We start from the raw sequence: 23687 nt of genomic DNA, 5'->3' as shown, positions 1-23687 counted from the left end.
ATGAAATCTTTTGGTATGAAATCATCCCTAAACCCACATATTACTCTCCTGTCACACCTCACTGCTGACAATAGCCCTGGTAAGAAGACTCCAGCCTACTACTATTGAAATAACCTTTTGAAACATAGGTAAAACACCTGATCTGCCACCTTATCTATATCTGTTCCTTGATAACTAATGGGGTGAGGAGAAGAGAGAATGGCCTAAGAAGCCAGGAGCAAAAGTCCTCTATTTTCCTGCCTTTATAAGCACACTGCAGCAATTAATGTTCATAGAGCTGTAACTTAAAATGGTGAATGCAAGTGGAACATAATTGGAATTGCAATATAATCCCTGGCAGGGTATTGCCAGTTTCAGGGGGCTGAGTTCAGGTTGTTTGAGAATATATTAACTCCTTTCCTAGTTTTCAGAAGCTTTGCCTGCATTACCTTAACTCTTTATTTCCAAAGATTTTGCTGAAGTCAGCGTCCTGGAAAGGCATAAAGTACAACAGGCCAACTTTAACCCTGTTTTAACTAAGTTTTGGGGAATTTAATTCTAGGTGGTAGCTGGAACTCTGCCTTGCAGGCTCAGGTCAAACCAGACACAGCTGCTTTCTGCTCTGCAGGGTGAAATTAGGGGACTGAGCTGAGGTGTCCAGCAAGGTGGATGTATAGTTTTCCACCAACCATTATCCAAGCGTCGGGACAGCACGGTCGCTGTGACACCTCTCCTCCATCACCTTTAGTGGCTCTGCAGCGGACACCCGTCCCTTCCCCACGTCCCTATGCGCATCCAGGTTGCTCAGCGCTCCCAAGGCTTTTCGGGTGGGCGCTGAGGGATGCATGACCCGGCGAGAAGGCCGGCCATGGCTCCCCCTTCCCTGCGCCCCCCCCGCCTCCCCGCCGTTCCCAGCGGGCCGTGGCAGAGCACAGGCCCCGGGGCGGGACAGGACGGGCCTCGGTGGGGCCTCAGCCACCTTCCCCCGGCCCGGGCCCGGGGCGGAGGGCTGCCGCCCTCACTCCGTAGCCGACGTGTCTGGGTTTGGGCCCGGCTTCCGCGGCGCGGGGTGCGGCCGCCCGACCGGGCCCCGCCGCTTCCCTCCAGCCCCGCAGGCCCGGGCCGGGCCGGGGGAAAGGGCCGGTGCGGGAGGGTCTTCCCCGGCCGGGCCGGCCCTCGGCGGCGTGGGAACAGCCGGGCGGGGCGGAGGCGGGGGCCGGGCCCTGGCGGAGGGAGGGAGGGAAGATGGCCGGGGCAGGCGCCGGGCGGGAGCGGGGGGAGGCGACGGCGGGGCGCTGCTGAGCGGCGGGGCGGGGGCGCTCGGGCCGGCGGGCCGAGCTCGGGGGCTGGGAGCCGCGGCGGCGCGGGGCAGGTCCCGGGCGGGGTTAGGGAGCGCGGCGGGGCTGGTCCCGGCGCGGAGCGGGACTGGCGCGGGGGAGGATGAGCCCGGCGCGGCGCAGCCGGAGCCGCCCGAGTCCCGCTCCCTGCGGGGCGGCCTGTTAGTGCTGGAGGAGGAGGAGGAAGAGGAGGAGGCGGCGGCGGGCGGCCGCGGCCCGGGCGGGACGGGAGCTGCCCCGGCGGCGGCGGGCGGGGAGCGCGTTTCGGCCGGAGCTGGGCGGCAGCGTCGGCCCGGCGGCGGAGCGGCCATGCCGTGGTTGAGCGGCGGGCGGCGGCGGCGGCAGCAGCAAGTGGCGGCAGGACAGGGCGGCGGGCCGCCGGCGGGCGGGCAGCGGGGCCGGGAGAGCTCGGAGCTACCGCTGCCCGCTGGCTGGGAGGAGGCGAGGGACTTCGATGGGCGAGTCTTTTACATCGACCATAACACCCGGCAGACCTCGTGGATCGACCCCCGGGACAGGTAAGGGGCGGGAGTCGCCGGCGGACGAGGGAGATCCCGGGGGAAGGAGGGCCCGGGCGCGGTTCACTTCGCCGAGCGCCGGCCCCGCCGCCGAGCAGGGGAGGCCTCCCCGTCCCACTCTCCGCGCCCGCTGCCCCTCGGCGGCCTGGCCGGGCCCGGCCCCGTCGGCGACATTTTCCTTCCCCTGGCCGCCGCCGCGGGCAGGGTGTGGGCGGCGGGGCCGCCGGTGCCCCTGTCCGCTCCGCCTCGCCTCGCTTCGCCCCGGAGCGGGAGGGCGGCCCGGGGTGCGGGGGCCCTGTCACGCCGGCCCTGGGCCGGTGCGTGTGGAGACGTGAGGGGCAGAGCCCCTACCGCGGCGGCTGACGGGTTTGTCGCCGGCGTAGGTGTTCAATTAGACCAAGTTAAAAAAGGGAATTAAGGCTTTTTTTGCCCGTGGCGGGCGCTTAGACCGAGTGTTGTCCGTGTGTGCGGGGAGATGGGGAGGCAGGAACGTGCCGCCTCTGTTGGTACCTCAGATGCCGGGCTAGCCCCACTGGAACCGAAGGGCTCGGCCATCCTGATTTATTAGCCGGGCTGAACTAATTGGCAGCAGCAGGCTGGAGGCATGCTGAAGTAATTTGGTAGATTACCTCCTCATAAAAGATAACGCTGTGTGGAGGTAAGCAACCCGGTAAATTCCTGCAGTTAATTTGACAAATACGCGGTCTGCTGCAAATTACCCGTCTGCGCTGTTCCGGGACAGAGTTTTCACGTCTCTCAGGCCCGGCGGTGCGTGGTGAGACCGAGTTAGGCCTTCTCGTTTTAATTAGGGTGAATAAATACGGGCGGCTTGCTTCTGTGTTTTTCAGTAGAATTGCGTTATAAGCAATATTTAAGCGTCGTGGCTTAAAGCTGGTGGAAGCGTGGACTATCTGTAGCGGGTCCTGCCCGGTAGGTACAACGCTGTTTGGAAGCATTGGCCTAAAAATTTCCATGCAAAGTTAGTGAACACAAGTGTCAGTATTCTAGGTGTCTGCAAAATAAGAAACATATGTCTCTGTGTATACTTTTCTATATTAAACAATGTTTTTATAGTAAGTGAAAGTTGGACAAGGACAGTTTGAACCTCAGCCAGAGCTACCTTGCCAGAAGTATGCCTGGAATGTTAAGCAGGCCACAGAAACGTTTAAGCACAGCCTGGGTTAAAGACTGTAGTAATTTGAGAGATTCCTGTAGTCTTGCACAATGATACATAACTGTTTAAATGGCCTAAATATTCACCTATCAGATCAAGATCTTTTGTCTCATTATTTAGACATACTTACGCACGCACATAATTTTTTGCTGAGGCATTACATGTTTGTTAGTATGCTTTAGATAGCAAAATTTTCTACATTAAAATGCATATACATGTTGTTAGCTTAATTTGTAATATGCTGTTCTAAAGGTAACCGATGACATAGCAACATGTCTGTGGCTTTTCTGTATGTTTTTTGGAATATCTTGCATACAGAAAATAATGAAAAAGATTTAGCCATTTACTAGAGTGTGTCAATTCAGTTACCGTTCAACTTACAGCATTGCTAAAGTTATGACTTCATGTTTTGAAGAAATAATTGAAATGCCACACGATGCTTGAAAATTGGTCTAAATATTTCACACCAGTGTTTAAACTTTTTTTATTTTTCACTTTGAGTAAGAACAGGCTGTGGAGCAGAGACTGAGACATTTACATCGGGGCAGATAGAAAAGACAAGATGTTTTCATGAGCATGTATCAGTGGTTTCTACAGGAGTCAAGTAGCAGGAGCTAGTTTTATGATTGCAGAGTTAATCTCTCGTGGAGAATAGACTACTGTTGTTACTTTAGTGAGACATCTGTGTTCTTCCGCATAGCGGGAAGTGACCAGTCTCTGGTTTTCATTGCAGCTATTCAGATTCCTGTGGGCAGCAGCAAAGTAGGAAAGGATCAGGTTAGCTGTGTTCTGCTCAAGCTTGGGTGAGAAAGGTCAGAGCAGCAAGGAAATGGTACTGAAGCTGTATTTTTGGGGAAAAAAAAGTTTAAAAAGTGGAGGGTGGAACAACCTTACCTGTATCATATGTACCTCGGCATTTTGAATTTGGTGCAGCGTGACACATCAGCCCCCCCTTTCTGTGTTTGAGTGGTTTTGCTTCTATACAGGAGGAACTGGACAAAACCATGGGACCTCAGGCCATGCTGCACTTGATTAGGGTTCTGAGAATCAGCACCTCCAAGCTTTCCTATGGGCAGTAGTCTCCTAAGCATCCCCACAGGCACCTCTTTCCCTGTAGCTGGCAATTAGTTGTTTGTTTTTCTTTTCAGCATTCCCCTGAGATTTCTCAGCCTTTTTTATGGTTGTGTTAGTGAATTTCATTTGAAGCAGTTATTTGATTGAAAACAAAACAAAACAAAATCCCCCCCCCCCCCCCCCCCCCCCCCCCTTCTTACTATTGAAGGTGAGAAGAGAAGGAAACACCAATTTGAGAAGTTGAGGAAGGAGAAATGTGCTCTATAAAGGGTTTTGGAGTCTGGGTAAGAGAAGGTGATGAGGGCAAGGGAGGTAAATCAAAATAATACAAAGTAAGAGGGAATAAAGGACTTGGAATTGGATACCTTCTGATTTTCTATGGTAAGAAAAAGTGGAATAAATGAAGAAAAAAGAGGGAGAATAGTAGAAGAGTGAGCAGATGTTTCTCCATCTTTGGTATCAAATTAGTGGTTAGGCTGGGGAAGATAACTGTGTTGATCTGTGTGGATTGTGTGTAATGAATACATTGTGGACAGTTGTGTAGCAGATCCTGAAGATCTCGGAATGGAGCCATTCACTGCATGTTTTCATCTCTGGGTAGTAGTTGTCTTTTATCTTAATAGATTGTAAGTTCTTTGAGAGAGTGAACTGCCTTTTTATCTTGTGTTTGCACAGTACTTGCTGTATTGAAATTCTGGTCAATAACTGGGATTGTAAATGATCTTGTAAAAGACTCACTGTATTTGTGGTTGATATTGGCGGTCCTTGTGGCACCAAGAATCTTAGTACTGTTGCTGTTTGTTACAAGACTGTGTTTCCATGTGATTAGAGCTTAGCCAAAACTGTTGGAGTTTAGCAAAAGGTTTCCAAACTGGTGAGTCTTGTTACATTTGTTGTATGTGGAAACTTCAGCTGAAATACAGTGTTGTTTCTTTGGAACAACTCTAGGGAAGAGGGAGTGTTTCCTTCAGCTTCTCAAAGCAAGTTGTCTTGCTTGTTTGAAGATTTAAGCAATGCTGTTTTGGAGTAAGAATTTTAAAGCTTGTGTAGGTGTGTTTTTGCATGGAGAAATCATCTATTTTGGCCAGTTTGGGGGGAATTGAAAAATCAGTATGGGCTGGGTAAAGACTTAGATTTTAGCAGATGCCTTTGCAGAAACTTCCTGCAAGCTGGACTGAAATCAGAGTTTTTTTATCCTGTGTCCGACATCAGCATCTTAATTCTGAGACCTAACCACTGCGTAACTTGTGCACAGGAGAAAAACCCTGGCCTTCTAGAAGAGGTGCGTTGGAACAAGGATTATGGGAATAAGTAGGGTCGTCCTTGGAATTTGATAGAAGGGGCGGAAATTTTGGTGAAAAGCAAAGCAATAAGGAGTTGGGGGTAGGGAGAAGGAGGATAGCACCTGAAGCCTGGGAAGAAAAAACCGGGGGAACTGGACTGAAAACCAGTAGGGCAGGGAAAAACAGGTAAGAAGAAACCAGTCTGGTGAGAGTTCAGGGTGTGAAGGTGTCAGCTCTTTTCTTGGCTGTGCAGGGAACCCCGAGGGAAAAGGAGGAGCACTGAGTTTGGATGCGGAATCTTCAGAGTCAGAAAATACCTATGTGGGGGAGCATGCAATGCCCAGGTGAAGTTGGAAGGTAAAATATAAGAACTGTGTGTGAAATGTAAGGATGGGGGTCAGGAACTGTAAGATGTGCAGGACGAGGAGCCTGATGAAAAATCAGAATTGTAGAGATTGGAAATAAGCAGGAAAGGCTAATGGGCTGGAAACAAGGAGTCAACTTGGGGAAGTCACTAGGCAGGTATCAGTGTTACTAGGGGTGCAGAGTAGAAATGCTCAAGTGAGTAATGGGCAGAGAAGTCCAGAAGTGCTGGTTGTTTTTTTCTGAACTATTTCAGGACTTTATTCTCATAATTTAATTGCTTTTAGCAAATGTCTGTATTACTCAGTTTGCCTCTTCTCTCTGTCTGATAGGACAAAGACAGTCTGTTAGAACTGTTGTTACCTCTGTGACAGCAAGTGTCAGAGTGAGGTGTTCAAATCCACATGCTCGTGTGATGCTGCACAATGTGACTTATCTTTCCCCAGTTGGTATTATAAAGCAATAGGAGACTGCAAGTAGAAAGCTTAAATCAAGATAATATCTCAGATATTTGAAGCGAGAAAATTCCAGGCTTAAGTCACTTAACTACTTCTTGTTTGGTATTAAGAGAGCATTTTTAGTGACAAACTATGTTTTCATATGTTTTCTTGCCTTATTTGATACATGAAGAGGAGCAAAGATCCTGAGGCCAGATCAGAGGGTTGTGAAGTAACAAGAATCGCTTCTGAAGTCTTTTGCCCAAATTGGAAGATGTGCATCTCTGGTGAGGCAAAGGATCCTTTGGCGCACCAGTGTGTGATACAGTTAGAAAGGCACTGGCCTCTTTGTCAAGACAAGAGAGTATCTCTTAGAGTTTTGAAACATATCTGTCCAGTTGACATTACGCAGCAACCCGAAGGCGATTGGAAGAAGCACTGTTTTTCAGAAATAGCATTTTTCTGGGCCTGGCTTAAACCCCTGCACTGAGAGTCACAATTATTGTAATTCATTATTGTAATTCAAATAATTCAATTCCAAGAATGATGAAGGCAACAGAATAGTTAGTATCACTGCCATTTTTGAAAAGTTTGCTTCAAGTTCATATGTGTTTTCAGACTTCCTCTTTGTTGTGTTTTGATTATCATCTGTGTCAACTCATAATTTTGTTTTGAACTAATGCTGTTTGTGGAATGGGAAGAAAACAAAGTGATTGTTGATAGTTATTTTAATATTCCCTCTGAAAACATTACCATGACTGGACAGATTTAAATCACATTCTTTGTTTGACTGTGATGCACACAGTTAATGGAAAACATAAAATGTAACCTATAGAGTACAGAAATGTAGTTTTGGAAGTGATGCTTTGAAAATTTTTCAAGGGGAGCAGAACTACTGAAATACTAATTTGGTTACGATTTTCTAAATTGGCTCTCTAGGCTGTCAGTGCCAAGCTTGCAAGAGGTGGAGATGATTCTAAACAGAAAAAAAAATTTGAATTAGTATGGATCCGGAAAACATGCTCTCCCATGAGAGTAAAAGAGCTGAATTTATTCAGTTTTTATCCTGACACAAGGTGCTCAGGAAGTGGTTTGCATATTCTTCATAAAAAGAGATGATACAGAGCTCTTTTGTTTAGTAGATTTATAATAGTATCTGATAGTCAGAAGTTGAAACCAGAAATACGATATGTTTTTAATGGTAAGAGATATTAAATGTTGGAGTAGTTTTTCTACTCCTTTAGCTCTCTAGATGAAATTACCTAATTCAATTTTATATGCCTGGTTTAAGTCAGCTATTGCTTGAAGTCCCATTGTCTATGACCATGTATTTTTGTTGCCTCCATTGCATGATATAGCATTTGACCTACATATAATATATATCTCTCTCTAAATGGATTTCATAAGGACCGGCATAGCAGCCATCCCTTCATTAGAAAGTGGAGAGCTTATCTATCTGGTTGTTTCTCTTAATACAGCAAGGAAGAAATCCAATTTATTCCTGTCCCTTGAGGTATCTGGGTCACTGTATCATTTGATTACCTCAAGTTAGCAGTAAATACGGTGGACTTGATAGAATTTATATTAAAAGCATTGCATATAAAGTAGTACTTGAGATCCAGATGTTTTGAATTTTCTGTGCAACTGTCAAGCCTGGATGCAGCCAGAGCGTGTATGGGAAAGCCATGCAGCTGTGCAGCTGCTCTCCTGGCATATGACTGGGAATACATACTGCAGCACATGGTGTTGAGAAAAGGCTGCAGTGCCCTAAGCCTCCCTGGGAAATCTGCATATATTTGTACTTTAGTTCTTGTTCAGAATAATTCAGTAATATTTCTAAAAGCATGCTGTATCTGACATTTGTTTTGAAAGTTTCACATATATATATGCTATGGTAAGTCTACTTCTCTGCCTTTCAGGGGAGGGATACATTCATCTTGGCTGGTAGATCTTCAAACAGGCAGATATTTAACTTTATATTGTGAGCGATTCCCGTGAAAATGTTTATGGTTAAAAATGAATGTAGGTGCAAGCATCCTAGAATTAACATGCATTAGTATTAGGTATGTTTTTCAAGCAGAGTCTTTCATTGGATTGATAGATTCTGATAACGAGTAAATGTTAATCAGCTGATTAATGGTAAATAATTTTAAATTATTGCCCTCCCCCTATCACACCTCTCTGATGTACATGTTTTAAAGTAGCTTTTGACTTCTTGTTTGACTTATGTTGCTTGGGAAAAAGCAATGCCTGTACGAAGTGAGCATTCATGTTTTCTTTTCATTCAGTGTTGTTAAAAATGAGTGCTACATTTCCAGTCATTGAGGTTTATAAATATTTTTACTAGTTTTGCAGTGTCTCGTGAAGTAGAGGTCAGAGGCATCCGCTGTTTCTTCCTAAAGGTGAAATGTTTTCCTTACAGTACAATAGTAGTGAATTGCGGTTTATTTATTTGTTTTTTTGTTGGTTAAAATACATACACTTTGAAAATCTAGATCAGGTAGCATAAAACTGCGTGACCTAATGCATGCGTGCTAATGCATCAAAACAGCTGTTAAGAAGACGGTAACCTCATTAATAAGAAACCACTGTTAAGCTTCTTAACATTTTGTTAAAGGTGAAGGGTTTTTTATGTGCATGTGTAGATTTTGCCTCTAAATGGATGTATTTTCAGCAATTAGATAAGGAATGCAGACATCTGCTTTATTGTATTTGTGTGCATGCTAGAAAGGACTACATTAGCACTTGTGACTTCAGTGTGTTACAGCAATGTGATGGCAGATGTTATGAGGGCTTCTGAAAGGTTCTGTGAGATTGTATTGACTGCCTCACCATATGCATTGCATTTTATAAACTGAGAAACAGTGATCGGTCTGATATTTTTGGTGCTTAAAACTGTCGGTGAAGGTACTTTCCTATTTCTTGTATGTATAAATCAGCGCATGTCTGAGTCAGTGTAGGCATAATGGTTGTGTTTATTGTCATTAAACAGCACCAAGCATTGTCAAAAGAAAACTGGGTATTTGCATAACATACCTTCTAAAGGGTGTGAGGGGGAAATGTCTGCTTTTCAGGATCTATAATCTGCACACGTGAGAATGCAAGATGTGAAATGTCACAAGGCTAGGGCTGGGTTTTAAGTTCTGTTATCTGGAGAAAAAATTCTTATTTAGGCTTGGATTGCAGTGATAAGTTTAGTTCGAGAGATAACAACTTCGTGTTTTTAGTGAATGTAAATACAGTGACAGCACTGTGCAAACATAAGAACAAATGTCTTGTAGGCAATAAAAAAACCTTTTTCTATAGCAAAGTCCTGTTTAAGCTTCACAGAGGTGCCTGTTAAACATAATGTTCGTTTATAATTTTGTGCTGTCTACTGGAAGTTAGAGGTTTGTAAAGTTGTGTGTGAGGCCAAAAAGAAGTATGTAGTTGATATTGTAGTGAAACAAAGTAAAAGTTAATACTTTTTCTGCTTACAGTTAAAAATAGAACTTCCTGAATATGTTATCTACTACAGATGTGACAGTTCACATTCACCAGCAAAGCCAGCCACTATCACAGCTTTTAAGTAATCTTCAACTTGTTTCTGGTTGAAAGAAGCTAGCTAAAGAAAACATGCACTAGGTACTTTTCCTACCTCTCTGCCTGCTGTGGCAGAGCAGCGTGCGTGCTCAGCAAGGTTTTGCAATACAGCACCCTTGAGCTACTGGTTAGGGGCTGCCAAAAGCAGCAGTGTTCTCTCCGCCAGCCACATGGTCTCACCCCTCTCTTGCACTGGTACCAGTGCTTATCTGACCTTACGGTAAGATGAATTAGCAAAAAAACCCCTGTGCAGTATTTAATTGTCTTTTTTGGGGGAGGGTAGTTTTCAGCCGATTTAGTTCCCTAAGCTGACTTAACCTTCAGGGCAGATGGGTATTTAAGTGGCTTATGTCAATTAAGTTTAATTCTATGAGGAATTGGATTAGGCAAAAGTGATGAGTCAGTTTAAAACCTGCTTTGACTAAATCCTCTTTGTGAATGGCAGTCCTGACTACTGATTTTTAAAATAGCCCCGTAGTAAAACAGCACACCTCTGAACAAGCTTCAAGTTATGTCGAAGAAGGAAGGATTCAATTTTCAGATGTAAGATGGACGTATAAAAGCCAACAAAAGTCAATTAAATAGGTGTCAGAGTTTTTCAGTTAAGTAGCAGCATTGAAGTGGCTATTAAGAAGTGAGAGGTCTGCAAGCAGCAGAACTGATTTGAGGACTGAGTTTGGGGTATCGGCAATGGCTTGGAAACACCCGTGAGAGATTTGGTGAAGTCAGTGGTGAGTGTTGCCCTTGCTGGCAGGGAGCAAAGTTGGTGTGTGAGAGAACTGGATCTAGGATCAGATGGGTGCCTGGGGAGGGTATCAGCAGTGCTGCCTGTACCTGGGAGGGAGAGCTGTGTGAGAGGGAACTGAATCCAAGATCAGCTAGACGTGGGGAGGATCTTGACAGTGGAGCACCTCCAAGGAAGATCTCCGTTGCGTGTAGAAGTACAGGGTGTAACTGAGGAATGGTGGAGTGTGAAAAGGCACATCGAGGTAATAACAAAAATTGCAGCGCAGCTACTGGGGGGACTCGGAAGGTGGCTTTGTTACCAGTGCTTGGAGCTATAACTCGTCAAAAGATTGTGACGGTGTGACTGGGGAATTTTTTAAGGGACCTGAACGGGTCAAGGTTGAAATTGCCAGGTCATAGAGGAGGAGATTATAATATCTGAATTAGATGAACAAAATTTTTGTCTCTTTTCTTATGGAGAGGAGCAGAGACTCTGATGTGTTTTTTGCCTTGCTACCAATCTCAAGCCTATTTTGTGGAGAAAATTCCTTCAGTTCTTAACTAGTCATTAATGGCAAGGGAACAGGGATGTAGGCTTTGTTCTGCCATGCTACAATGGTCTTAATAATTTCTTGATTCTGTTCCAGATAGGAAAATTAATTTGGATTTAGTATAATTAGGGTGTGCTAAAAGCATGGTGAGAGATGATCTGTCACTTTTAATGTCCCGTTGAATTGTTGGAGTCAGCCATTTAGTACAGCTAGCCTCCTGGTGAGGCTTGCTCTAGAAATGCATTGCATGATTGGATAAGCTGGAGAATATCTCTGTTCATTTCTCTGCCTTTTTGTGAGTGTTTACTGGAGTAGGAAAGTCTTGTGTCTAGTGATGAGCTTGGTGGTCTCCCTATGGTTTGCAAGAGGTAGGCAATTCTGTGCTGTACCACTGGCTTTTCTGGCTGAAGGAGCTGATTGCCATCAAGGGCTGAATTAGTGAATATCAAAAACTGAAGTGACTAGTTTTTTTATTTTTTTTTCCAAAGACTTTTCTATTTCAGTATATTTAATAGGCAGTGGGACAAAAATAAAGTACAGTGATATCAACACCCTTGAACCAGCAACAGAGAATCAAAGGCTATCTTTCATAGCTTTCTGAAAGAGTTATTTTCAAGATGAACTATCTGTGGAGAATCTTGTTAACTATTTTGATTTGTATGGTACTTAGGCTGAAGCTCTTTCACACACAGTGATTGGGATTCTTTATGGCAAAAGGCAAAGTTTGATATCAAAGCTGAAAATGCATAATATTTAAAAATATTTATTTAATTTTGGATTACAGTTTAAACAGCTAAAAATAAGACTTCTAAAAAAACCTTAATATACAACACATTCTTAGAAAGAGAGGCTTATCCATGTTTGGAAAGGCAGCTGAAGTACCGCATAATTATCTTAATTCTATAGCATAAACAAATTGTGACACACTCCTCAAAGGTTACAGTCCAAAGTTACTTGACTTGAACAGCAATTCCGTGCATGCTTAAAAGAGAATTTCAGAATAAAAAGTAAACTAAGTTTGTTTTTTTGGTTTGGTTTTTTTTGTTTTTTGTTTTTGGGGGTTTTTTTTGGCAATATAGGGATAATTAGTAGATGGAGAAAGCATTGCATGTATTTGGAAATTACCGTTTGACCACTTGTGTGTCTTCTGCTTCCCCCAGATTACATTCTTTGGATAAGACTAAGACTGACACTATTACAGGTATGATATACCACATAGGTAAAAAATCCCCTAACCCCAAACTTCAAAGTTAACCACAAAACCCAAGAAAAATGGATTTAATGACCATCATGGCTGTTGGATCATAGGTCAATTTTAGTAGTATCTAAATAGTCTCTAACATTATAATTGATGAGTAATGCACATGAACCTGATGGTTATCCATTATGAGCTAGATTGAGAGAGAATAACTGACCTCATCTTTATATAATTAAAAAAATAATTTGGAATGCATGTAAAAACTGGAAATGGAATAGGTAATTCTATTCAAAATTCAGTTGAAGAACATGTATATTCATATTGCATATTCATATGCTTATTACCAACTGCACGCAGTGTACTGAGTGATGAAATGTGTACGCTGCTTTGTGTTGGTCTGGGTTGTCTTGTCTTTGCTTTTCTGCCAGCTCATAGTTTATTCAAGGAAAAACCTAGCGGTGCTCTTGTGGTTACAGGTATACTGAGATTTGTGATAAATAGGCATCATGTGCTGAAGACTCTTCACGGGCATTTGAGTTCCACTCATGCTTAATGTAGCTGCTTGGTTGGGCCAATGAAATTAATGGACTTACTTGTTTAGGAGAGTGTTTACTAGTACCAGCTTGCGGAAAGATGGTTAAAAATGCTGTCTGTTGAAATGATGGTCTAATTTCTCACATCTTGAGATTCCTCTTGGGTAATCAAATACAGTCCTTCCCTAAATACACCTACACTTGTGAGCTTTCAGTATTTTTCATTTGATAATGCTTCAGACAGTGAATTCTTCTTTTAGAAGTACTTTGATAATCCATTGTCACCTACTCAATCACATTTTGATTTTGATGCTTCTATCTTGTCTGTATAGCAAAATATATTGTTGTGACTAAATCTCCATGTTTCACAGAGGTTTTAAAAAATTATTTTCCCCAAAAGGAAAGCAAAAGCATTTTAATTAAAAATGGTCAGGTATTGTTGTATCAGCTGTATTTTGCATCTGGATTGGTTAACCATAAATTTGTTGGCTATAGGGGAACTTTGAGTGTAAATTTCATGTCATCAAGAGGAAGATCTGTTGTGAAAACTTCTTTTTGATTTCACTCAGTTCTCAGCCCTTGGAAACTGCAGCTTGATTCACATGTGGTTCAGTATTATAATGTATTTGTTTATAGCCAGGACTTCAGAAGGAAGAAACTTTCCAGTTACCTGTATTAATCAAAGGTAGTTACAACACACTTATATAGGAGTTGAAGAAATAACAGGCTTCTTAAGCCTTTTCCCTTAGTCAAGGGGAACATGCACAGAGAGGGAACGAGAGATTGTAGGGCTTGGCCTGATGCTTTCTTTTGCGTTGTCTGTGTGGAATAGTTTGTGTGTAATAGTTCTTGGCATTTTGAGTCTTGTGTACTGATTCAGCTAAACTTCGTGATTTCTCATAACTTTGAATTGAAGAAGCATTTTTGATCTTACTGAAGGACTAGTTCCAACTAAGTCCCTTTGAATTGATCTGCATTGTGGAGCATGATTACTGTTCTTGAAGTGTGTTGGAGTGCCTTCTGTTCGGGAAGATGATAAATGTTGAGGGGAGAAATTAACTGCTGAACCCTGCACACTTGTCTTAAGTAGTGTTAAAGTGCTAGGTTGGGATTTTTTCTTCTTGTTTTCAATGGGTTATTTAGGTTGTTTTGTTTTGTTTCTTTAATAGGGTATAGCTACAGTCTTCCCACCCCCCCTCACCCCCCCCAAAAAAAATATTTGTGAAATAAACCCTTTAAGTATTGCTTCTAAAAAAACTTTCCCTTTAGTCTATTTTTGGAATGAAATGTCAAGGTGTTTATGATCAGGCTGACTCTTGGAGTCTGATTGATGGTACTATGAAGATGCTCTATATCCAGTTCCAGGAATTATTTTCTTATTACAAAATAAGCTGCTTTGCAAACTCCTGGTTGTCTTTTTTAGCAGTTTTCTGTATACGCTTATGTGAAGTTTTGGAGAAGTGTTGCAAGTTTCTTCAGTTAAACATGTTAGAAGGCTTTCAGAGCAAAAAGCTCTTTTAGTCCGTGAGCAGGTATCCAAACAAAAGTATGTCAGAAGGAGTATGTGAATGTTTTGTGCAATGTCGTTTAATCACCCGAAATTTCAGGCAGTTTACTATCTATAAGATTTCTTGCAGCTTATAGCCTCAATGCTTCTGTTGGTAAACACTACTCTGACTTTACAGTCTAGGAAGTTAGAATTGAGAAATGTTTGTGGGAGATGTTCTGTGGAAGATTAGCTGAGCCATGATCAGGTTTGGTTTTTTTATTTTTTTTTTTGTTGTTTAAAGACAAAGCACAGTAATGTTTTCTATCACTGCCTGTGAATGCTGCCCAGAATCTCCTAATTCTTTGTACTGAAACTGCTCTTAGTGATTCAAGGGCGTCTTAGGGAATTATCAGCTACTGCCATTTTTAATACATTTTCAGAAACAACTTGTGGGAATTTTGGCACAAATTTTGATATCCTGACTTTCCTAGGAGTGTGTCATGTGCTTAGAAAAAAAAAAAAGCACCTTATATTTTCCCAGAAGAGCATCTAGAAAAACTTTGAACATTTCATTTGGCTTAGATGTAAACCTGTTTTCATGCTAAACCATGTTATAGGATGTCTTCCCATGAGTTAATAAAAGGCAAAACACCAGATGGTTCATATGGATGAAGATACACATATGTATATTTTTTAAACAAGGGTTCATAAAATTTGTCACAGTATTCTGGAAATCTGACAGGCTAAATAAAGCTCCAGTGGTTATGGAAAATAGTCCATTTTTCTTAACTCTGAAGTGCCTTGTATGTTGAATTTGTTACGTGTACAGAGTGAATTATCTTGTACCAGAGTATGATGTAACATACATAGCGTTAGGTAAATTACTTCTGGGGAGTAATCTTGCAGATCTGTCCATGCCTGTTCAGGGCTTTTGTTTGGTAGCAATGATTATGTAGGTGATCTTGTTCTCTGGACATCTGTCTGCTAGGAGTGAGCTGCATCCTCCGTTCTTTTTCACAGTATCTGCCAAACAAGGCAATAATACGCTTTCATTACTATTGACCAGGACTCAATTTGGATTCTAGAGTTAAAGAGTTTCTCTGGTTTCTGCCTTGTACAAAGCTTTTTGGCCATTACCTGATTCTTTTAGAAATAGTATCTGAAAGAAGATATTGTTAATGTTTTTTCTTCTAATGCCTTACATGTGAAGGGTTCAAAATTTTTAAAAGGTTTTGTTCTAAAATACAGCTGCATCACTTTATCATTAAAATGTACAGTAATAAATATCTGGAATATCTCCTTTGTGTAATTATGTATGGTATGTAAACATCTGGGGTTTTATAAGTTTTGCAAATATGACCATTTACCCACATTGTTCTTCAGATATTTGTTTTATTCTTTCTGAAGTCGGTTGGTAAAGAAAATAATATTTATTTTTTGCCTTAAGCACAACTGTAAGTATCTTTTCTTTAAATTTACAATCAATGGAGCATTTATAAATAGCTTGTCTGTCCTGTTAAAAAAATAAATTAGCTGGTAACTGAACTCTGGTTCCATTAGGAACACCCCAGAACTAATGGATAGTGCCCTGGCTCTGGAAGTTTTCTTCCTGCCCTCCAGTACATGAATAGTGTTCTCTAAAATGCAGGTCTTTCAAGATCATATGTTCATTTTTCTGTCTTTGGCCTTCTATGTATGTGCTCTGAAGCTTATTTTTCAAAGTTGATGAAGATTTTAATACTAATACTTGTATCCAGATATTTTTAGGATGTCTTCTGTAAAGAAAAAAAAATGTTTTCCTGAAATGTTATACAGATTAATAGGCTCTTAATGTTAGTACATTACATTAAAAGTGAAATAGTTTTAAAAGTGAAATAGTTTCCCTTTATTGTGATTTCTGTCTCAAATTAGGAATACATCGGGGGTTGGGGGGTGGGGTGTTGCCCAATAGTGAAGATGCTACGATGTCCAGACTTTTACGAGAGTAATTTCAAAATATTTGTCAGAGCCCTTTGGTTAAAGAATTTCTGAATGTTTTAAGATACTACACCTGGTAGAATTTAAAATAATGAGTTTTGGGAGGTTTTGGGGGTTTAGGTCTTTTTGGTGTTTTTTTAAGGAGAGGGAAATCTGTGCTATGAATAGAACACTAATGCAGAAGATTTTCCTTGAGCCCACACTTTACTCATTTTATATAGTCTGTATGCTAGCAAGCACACTTTTAAAACGTTGGCTTTTTTTTTTTTTTTTTAACAGTAAAAATAGCTTGCAACTTATTGAAAAACAAGGCAGACCTGTGCCTCAAAATCCAAATGAAACTGCTGCTTGGATGAGGCTCTAAAGAGGGCATTTATATGTTGTGGAATGAATGGCATGCCTGCACTAACTCCCGCAGGCCGGATATTTCCAAGGTATCAGAGCAAGCTGCATATGCTGCACTCTTCCCCCTTCTGATCTGAAGGTTTCTCCCTTGGCAAGGTCCAAAGGACCCCCAGCCCTTGGGGAAGGACAGGGTGGGGAGTGGTGGGAGGGAAGAAAAAATGAGCAAGGTGGCTATATATGTGTGTGTTTGATTTTTTTTTTGTTTAAATTTTTTTTCCACCCAAACTGTCCTGCGATAGTTTGTGGGCTCCTTGTACTTTCTGAGCTAGCGTTGTTTTTCTAATCATTGTTCTTTGAACAGTGTAGTTAGGAATTTCCTGTTCACGTTTTACTACAATGGTTTGTTTAAAATGATAGACTGCAGTCTTTTTCCTGACCTAAAACCAGATTAGCCTTGAATGTTGAAGAGAAGTCGGACAAATAAAGAGGAGAGACTGTATTTGCTTATGTCATGGAGAGAGGCCTTTTAACCACAGGCTCAGTTATATCAAATACCACAAGTCATGTTTCTTAAATATTTATTAAGACAAATAAACATAGTTATTGTATGAACTGGCACGTCTCCAAATTTCTATCTCTTTGATTCTCATGGGTGGGTCAATTTTAATCAGGAGAAATATTTTAAATCAAGACTGATACCTACTGGATTACTGAATCCAGGGTTACCTCAGTTCTCCCCTTTTCCCCCAACCATTGTTAGGTTTATAAAATGCAACAAAATAAACCTCAGCAAAGTTCAAGTTATAAAATGTAGCAACAAACTATAAAGAAATACTAAAATTGGGATTGAACCGCCCTTTTCTTAATTGAGGTGCCTGTGGTAAGGAAAAGGTAGTGTGGTCTTTGTGTATATTGCCATATGTTTGCTTTCAAATTTGGGGGAAAAAAAAATCTCCCAGGCCCAGCACTGTTAGATGCACAATGAATTGCAGCAACCTTGATGTTCAGTTTATGTTTACTTAGGACAAGTCCCTTGTACAACACAGCTAATCTGTGTGAATAGTGCACACCTGTATTGGTGGAACAGTACAGGTAATAAAGCTGTTGATTTTTATCTGGAAAGAGATAAAATTTTAATTTAAAAGCAATATATGACCTCCACTTTGGTTTTTTATTTTACAGAATAATTACTATTACATAAATTGTTTTATGGCGTGGCACAAAAGTTTTATCCAGTTTTGGAGGGATGGTGTATTGACCTGCCCAAGTTGTCTACTGAGATCGTTACTGACAAGCATCAACTCATGAATATACAATTTATACAATACTCTCGGGTATTTTTAATGCAAGAATGTCTGTGAACATGTGCATGTGAAATTCTGATAAACATGCTAAATCAATTTTTCAAACTGGGAGATGTCAGATTTGTGAGGTTGCAGAGCCTATAGCTGATATGACACACAGGCATGTCATTACAAGGGTGTTGCCAGTTAAAATACTCAGCTGTTACAGTATTTCCAGCTTAGCATCTAACTTTGTTCCACCCAGCAAATAGTCACATAAATAGGACTAGCTGAGGATTTTTAAAGGAAATATTTAATGTATTTTTAAAGAAAATAACATTTGGAAGGGAAAATATTTGGGTAGCTTGCACGTGAATGTGTAGGGTAGGGCAGGAAGATGCCTTGCAGGGTACTGAGCTTGATGTTCTAAAGAAGCTTGCAGTAGATGTTATGTGGAAAATGTTACCAGTTACAGAAATCAGGTATTTCTGTGAGTACCAGGACTGATAAAGTCTGGTTTCCTGTGGGTTTGTGTCTTTTATAGTTGATTGACTTTGGTGTCTGGGAAGGTGAAAGTTCTGCTGGATGCTCTTTGCCTTGGATTTGGGGTACTTACATTCACTTGCTCCTGAGCAGATTTTCTGATACCTGATTAGGTGTAAACATGGGCTTCTCACTTTCTACTAGGCCTCCTACTTTCATTAACTTTCATAGGTACTTGAATTATGTAGGGTGTTTCCCTAAAATTTGAAACTTATCGATAGAATAAAACCAATTAGGCCTATTAATTATTATTATTATAATAAAAATCACGTATCCATCCATATTTTTGGACTACAAGCCCTTGATTTTTTTCTTTTTTTATGCCCATGTTGTCTGCTAGCTTCTAATAGCCAGTATAATTGAAACAGAAGCCAATTCCTATAAACCAAGTAATGTTTTTACCAAGTCATAGAAATACATTTTGAGACGAGTGTGACAGATGTTATGGTATATGCTGTAATTGTTCTGTGGTAATGGATGCACTATTCCCCCACACATGAAACACAGCGTTGGACAGATTTAAGCTTCCAGCGTGGCTGTGTTGTCTGTGGTATGCTGCCTGGCTTTAGGTTTGGTTTCCTGTATTCATGAACAAACAGTGCAATCTTGAGCAGAGATAGTCCTGCAGGTTTATCAGTGAGACACCTGCTACTATATACCTCACGGAGCTGTTGGCGATCAGTTTTTGTTCATAAGGACCAGAGATGAGTTGTGTGAAATACTGTCAAGGGCAGTGGGTGCCGTTGGTTTTGCTGTCAACAAAGATTGTTCACTTTGGTTTTGACCTTCATTAAGCACAGATTTTTCTACCTGAAAAAGCTGGAGTGCAGTAAGCTTGGGTGTGAATAAACAGGGCCCTCAATCTTCCATGTGAATGCTTTTCATGTAGCAATACGGGTGAGTAGTTTATTCCACTAGATGAAGTAAGTGAGGTGAATAAGGTGAGTAAGCAATTTCATTATGAGACACTCTCAGTTGTGTCTAAATGCTATGTTGCAAATTCGGCTCATGCTTTGAGCTGGTCGAGAGCCAGGTGGTTGTGGTTAATTCATCACTGAACCTGAGCTAACAAGCCCTGTGTAGGCTGGGTTGTATTAGGTGGAGTTCTGTGCCGCACTCAAGTAGCTGGAAGCTGTATGCATGGGAGCCAGGGCAGAGCTGCTTTGGGTGTGCTGGAAGCATCCTGTGTACGCAAACACTGGAAGCATCCTGTGTACGCAAGCTCTGGAAGTGTTTGTGTAATTAATTTACTATATGAATTTACAGGATCTTTACTGTAATGTTACTTTCTTTACAGAGATCGCTTAACATCCTTTTTGTGCAAGTTGTAGGCACTAGTTATTTCTCCTAGAGTTGTATTTTTAAAGCATACATAAAATGTGTATTATTGTAGGATGTATCACCATTGTTATATGGGTTCATAACGTTCTTACCTGTTTATTTGCAGTAGTATAGCATTTTGTATATAATAAAGTTATCTTAAGCAAAGATATTTGAATTAAAGCCATGACTTCAGGAAGATTTCTAATATAGTCCAATCACAATAGCTACTTGCAAGGATAAGTTGAATCTTCAAAGCAGACAGTTAAATTACTCTTATCAAATACTTGATAGGAACAGAAAAGTGCCTTTAGGTTTTTCTTCCCAGTCTTCCAAAATCCTGCTTTAGATTCATTGCCCTATCTCCCATCCGTATTACTACAATGCCTTTTCTGACCTCCTCTTCTAGTTGTTGTGAAATACCAATCCTAAAATGTTGCTTGTCTGTTTGAATTGGGCCTCTCCAAAGCAAGAGAGAGTATAGCTCAGTGGTAGTGTTTTGGGATTTGGGAGATGGGGTTCAGTTCTCTGCTCTGCCATATGTTTCCTTGCGTAATGTTATTTTTAAACTCTTTGTATCTGGTGTTCAGGTGGGCACTAATTATAGTGTTTCTTAACTTTACAGTGGTGTTCTCATTATAAATGAATAATGTGATTGTATGTATACAAATAAAACAAGAGTAATGCAAAGATTAAATTCTTTTTGGCTTTGCTAATGTTCATGCTTTTCCTTTGTAAAGCACTTCCTAAAACTGCTGATACTTTGATACTTTCCGTTGCAGCCTTCCAAAGACAGGCCTCAGTTACTGAACTTTTTATTACTTTGCCTAGATATTTGAAATAAAGTTTTGCTGATGACACCAGTAGGAAACGTAGCAGTGAACAAGCTTGATTTGAAGATGGAATGGTGTGGTCTTTCTTATCCTCTTTTCTCCTTTCCTTTCTATCTTGCAATCAAATGCAGTTGGTATGTTTTTTTTAAGGAGCATTAAAAATTGGGGTTTATTGATCTTCGTATTTATATTATTGTATTGTGTTTGGCAAGCGCAACTGTAAAGGTAGATGTTTCTCATTTTCTGCAGGTGTGCTTGCTTTCATGTGTTAAGCTCTTTTAGCTGTGTAGCTTGAGTTGAAAGCTTTCTTCATCAAAAGGTTGATGGGAACAAGTAATAGGTGTCTGTCACAGTACAGAATGGTTGGCAGCGCAGCCTGTAGTGGTTTTGTTTGGGGAAAGCAGTAGCCATAAGGTCATCAGAATACTTTGGAAATTAATAAGATGCATGTGACTATTGACAGCATGCTAAAGGGAAAACTGTATTTATAAATGAGTGTCAAGTAACCCTCCAGTTTCTCCTCTGCGACACTGCATCATGAAGGTGTCAGCATGTGCCACTCCTGTGCCAGCTCCTGAGATGGGACCCGCGTCCCACTCTGGCACACTGAAATGGGCTGGAGGAGCATGTGCCACGAGGCAGCGTGGTGATGCCAGCATGGGGCTTGCAGAGGTGCTGCTGGCACTGGCTGTCCTTGCGTGGGAACCAGCTGCCCTCAGCTCTGGAGGGCTGGGTCACTCCCAGTGCTGCGAGAAAGCATGTGTGTGCTTCCAGGAAAAAACCACAAAGATAGTACTAAAAAAGTATTTTTGTCATTGTTCGGGTAGCTATATAGCTTGTACAGTCAAAAGTTGTGCTTATAAAAGGTTGTGATTGACAGTAATGTAAAGGGAGCTGAGTAATTTGTGCCATTAATGTGTGTGTGTGTACGGGGAAGCACATGTCTGATCTGGAAGGTGTGTTTGAATGCTTTTGTAGATCTCTTGTTTTGGAAATTGTAGATCAAAGCGGTGTAGGTTTAAAACAATGGAAGAACATGCTGGGCTTTGTGCAAAATACATGAGCATGAGCTGTTTACTGAGGACAAGGTGAGTTCATTTTCATGGATACTTTTGAAGGAAGCAAGAAACAAAATTTATGTTGGATCTCTGAACACAATGATTTTTTTTTTTCCTTTTTAACATTAAAGTTTGGTGGATGTTAAAAGTTGGAGAAGAACTTGTCCTTGCTTACAATATCTTACAGTATCTTTAATACCTGTTAAATTAAATGATGTGTTAGACAAGCTGCTATTGAGGATGGCATTTGTGTAATTTGTTTTCTTTTAAAAGTAATTAGAGTCCTTATACAAGAGCTCTTTAAACATTTTTTGTTTACTTTTATACTGTTCTTGGATGGCATAAACTGTTACATTGTGAAATCCTTTTGGCTCAGTTGTCAGTAAATTGTGTGTTATCCTTTAAAGTATTCTGGATTTGTATTATGGCAACAACAATGCCATCCTGTCCTTTGCTTCTGTCAGCATTCATTTTCTGGGAAGTAGTAAATGCTGAATAGTGCCCCTTTATGTGTTTGCTAGGATTTTGAGAAGTACAGATTATTCAACCAGTAGAAATGTGCTTGTGTGCCTGGATGGTCGGCCCTTAGCATTGCTATAGTGCCACCTCAGAAAGCAGTGTGGTTTAGAGATTTCTTGGATAGTTGATATGCTACCTATCATGTTGTTTTCTGTTTTAGAGAGTTGTGGGTGTTGTTGTTGTTGTTTTTTCTTTTTTTGGGGGGGGGGGCGGGGGGGGGGGGTAAGTGAGGGTGAGTAGGATCAGTGCTCTTCCCTAAATCAGCATTCTACTTGAGGCTTGACTGGTGTCTTAAATTAGTGTGTTTCCTACTGCTTCTTTGTTGAGAGGAGTTGGGGAAAATTAATTGTCTCCATAAAATTAACTTTTGCAGGAATTAGCAGCATTAACTCATTGTGAGTAAGATGCATTGCTCAATATATGGCCAGAGGGAAGGAGGGGGTCTAGACCTGTTGTATCTATGAAAACTAGGCTTCCATTAAAATGTAACACAGCAACAGGGTTTAACTGGGCGTGCAGTGAGGCTCCTTGCATGAGAAGGCAGTTCTGAAGAGACTGTAGATGATCAGATAGGCCGAAAAACAGTGCTGCAGAACTGTGATTAAAAATACCTTGTTAATTTTGGGGGGAGGGAATAGATTTAATGCAATATGATAATTTATTTAACCAGTGGTATCTTCATTGTACTCTAATTAGAATTTGAGGGCGAAATTGTCAAGAAAGTTAACTTCTTGAGGATGGTAAAAATTTAGGATCAGACTTTCAACTATGATTATGAGTAGGGGAACAATGGCCTGAAGACCTTTGCTCTTCTGACAACTTCCATCTTCAGTAATTCCTTCTTATTGTGCTGCGGCAGTATAAAATCAGAAAATCCAAATCTTGTGGATTTAACACTGGGAAGAGTGGTGATGTATGTAAACATCTGGGTTCACTTATGGGGAAGTAAGACCTGTGAAAGGAAGCTAGACGAAGGGTGACGGCAGAAGACGGGCTTTCCTGGCAGCAGCGGCGGTCTAGGAAATGGTGAGAGAATATCTTTTTCAAATTAGTTGTTCAGTTGTGGCATAAGTACAAGATGGGGGAGGAAAGAGGGAGTACTCCTGTTTCTTTTTCCACAGCTGTCTTATGAGAGGCTGTCGGCTTGCTGAATGGATAATAGTAAAAGGTTTTTAGAAAAAGATACATGATAAAGTGTGGAAGAGAATAAGTGCGTAAGAGTCATTACCACATTTTTCTGGGAATTTCCTGTCATGCTTGTACGCTCTCCTGCCTTCCTGTGTGCCATAGTTTCCCTTTCACTCCACTTGGGTTTCCTAATAGCCTTTGAGGAGCTGATGATAAGTTTTTGAAGTCCTGGTCTCTGAAACAGACTTTAGTCACAAAGTCTTCAGCACACATTAGGCATCTGCTGTGTGGAACAGTAATCGTGGTTCAGTCTGCTTCATGCCCTCCTTTTACTGGACCTCCTGAAGCATTGCTCATCAACCCAACTAAGCAGGCAGGCTTACAACACTTCTGAAAACTGCATTTTTTCTTTTTCAAGCTACTCAGAGATTGAATCA

The 23687-nt window shown here is 41.4% G+C and overlaps 1 protein-coding gene across 6 annotated transcripts in view; it reads left to right on the top strand.

The window, feature by feature from the left end:
* The first annotated feature begins 1501 nt into the window (after window positions 1–1501).
* Window positions 1502–23687, top strand: part of WWC3 (WWC family member 3) — a 103773-nt gene continuing 81587 nt past the window's right edge. For 5 of the 6 annotated variants that reach the window (XM_055702227.1, XM_055702226.1, XM_055702223.1 and 2 more), the window contains exon 1: window positions 1502–1834. In XM_055702227.1, the coding sequence (XP_055558202.1) occupies window positions 1626–1834 (209 nt within the window). In that variant the 5' untranslated portion in view covers window positions 1502–1625. The remainder of the gene's footprint in view (window positions 1835–23687) is intronic. The other variant, XM_055702220.1, reaches the window with a different exon arrangement.

Source organism: Falco cherrug, chromosome 2, assembly GCF_023634085.1.
Source record: "Falco cherrug isolate bFalChe1 chromosome 2, bFalChe1.pri, whole genome shotgun sequence".
Taxonomy (NCBI): domain Eukaryota; kingdom Metazoa; phylum Chordata; class Aves; order Falconiformes; family Falconidae; genus Falco; species Falco cherrug.
The sequence above is the reverse complement of the archived record's forward strand: the minus strand, read 5'-3'. Positions and strand labels throughout refer to the sequence as shown.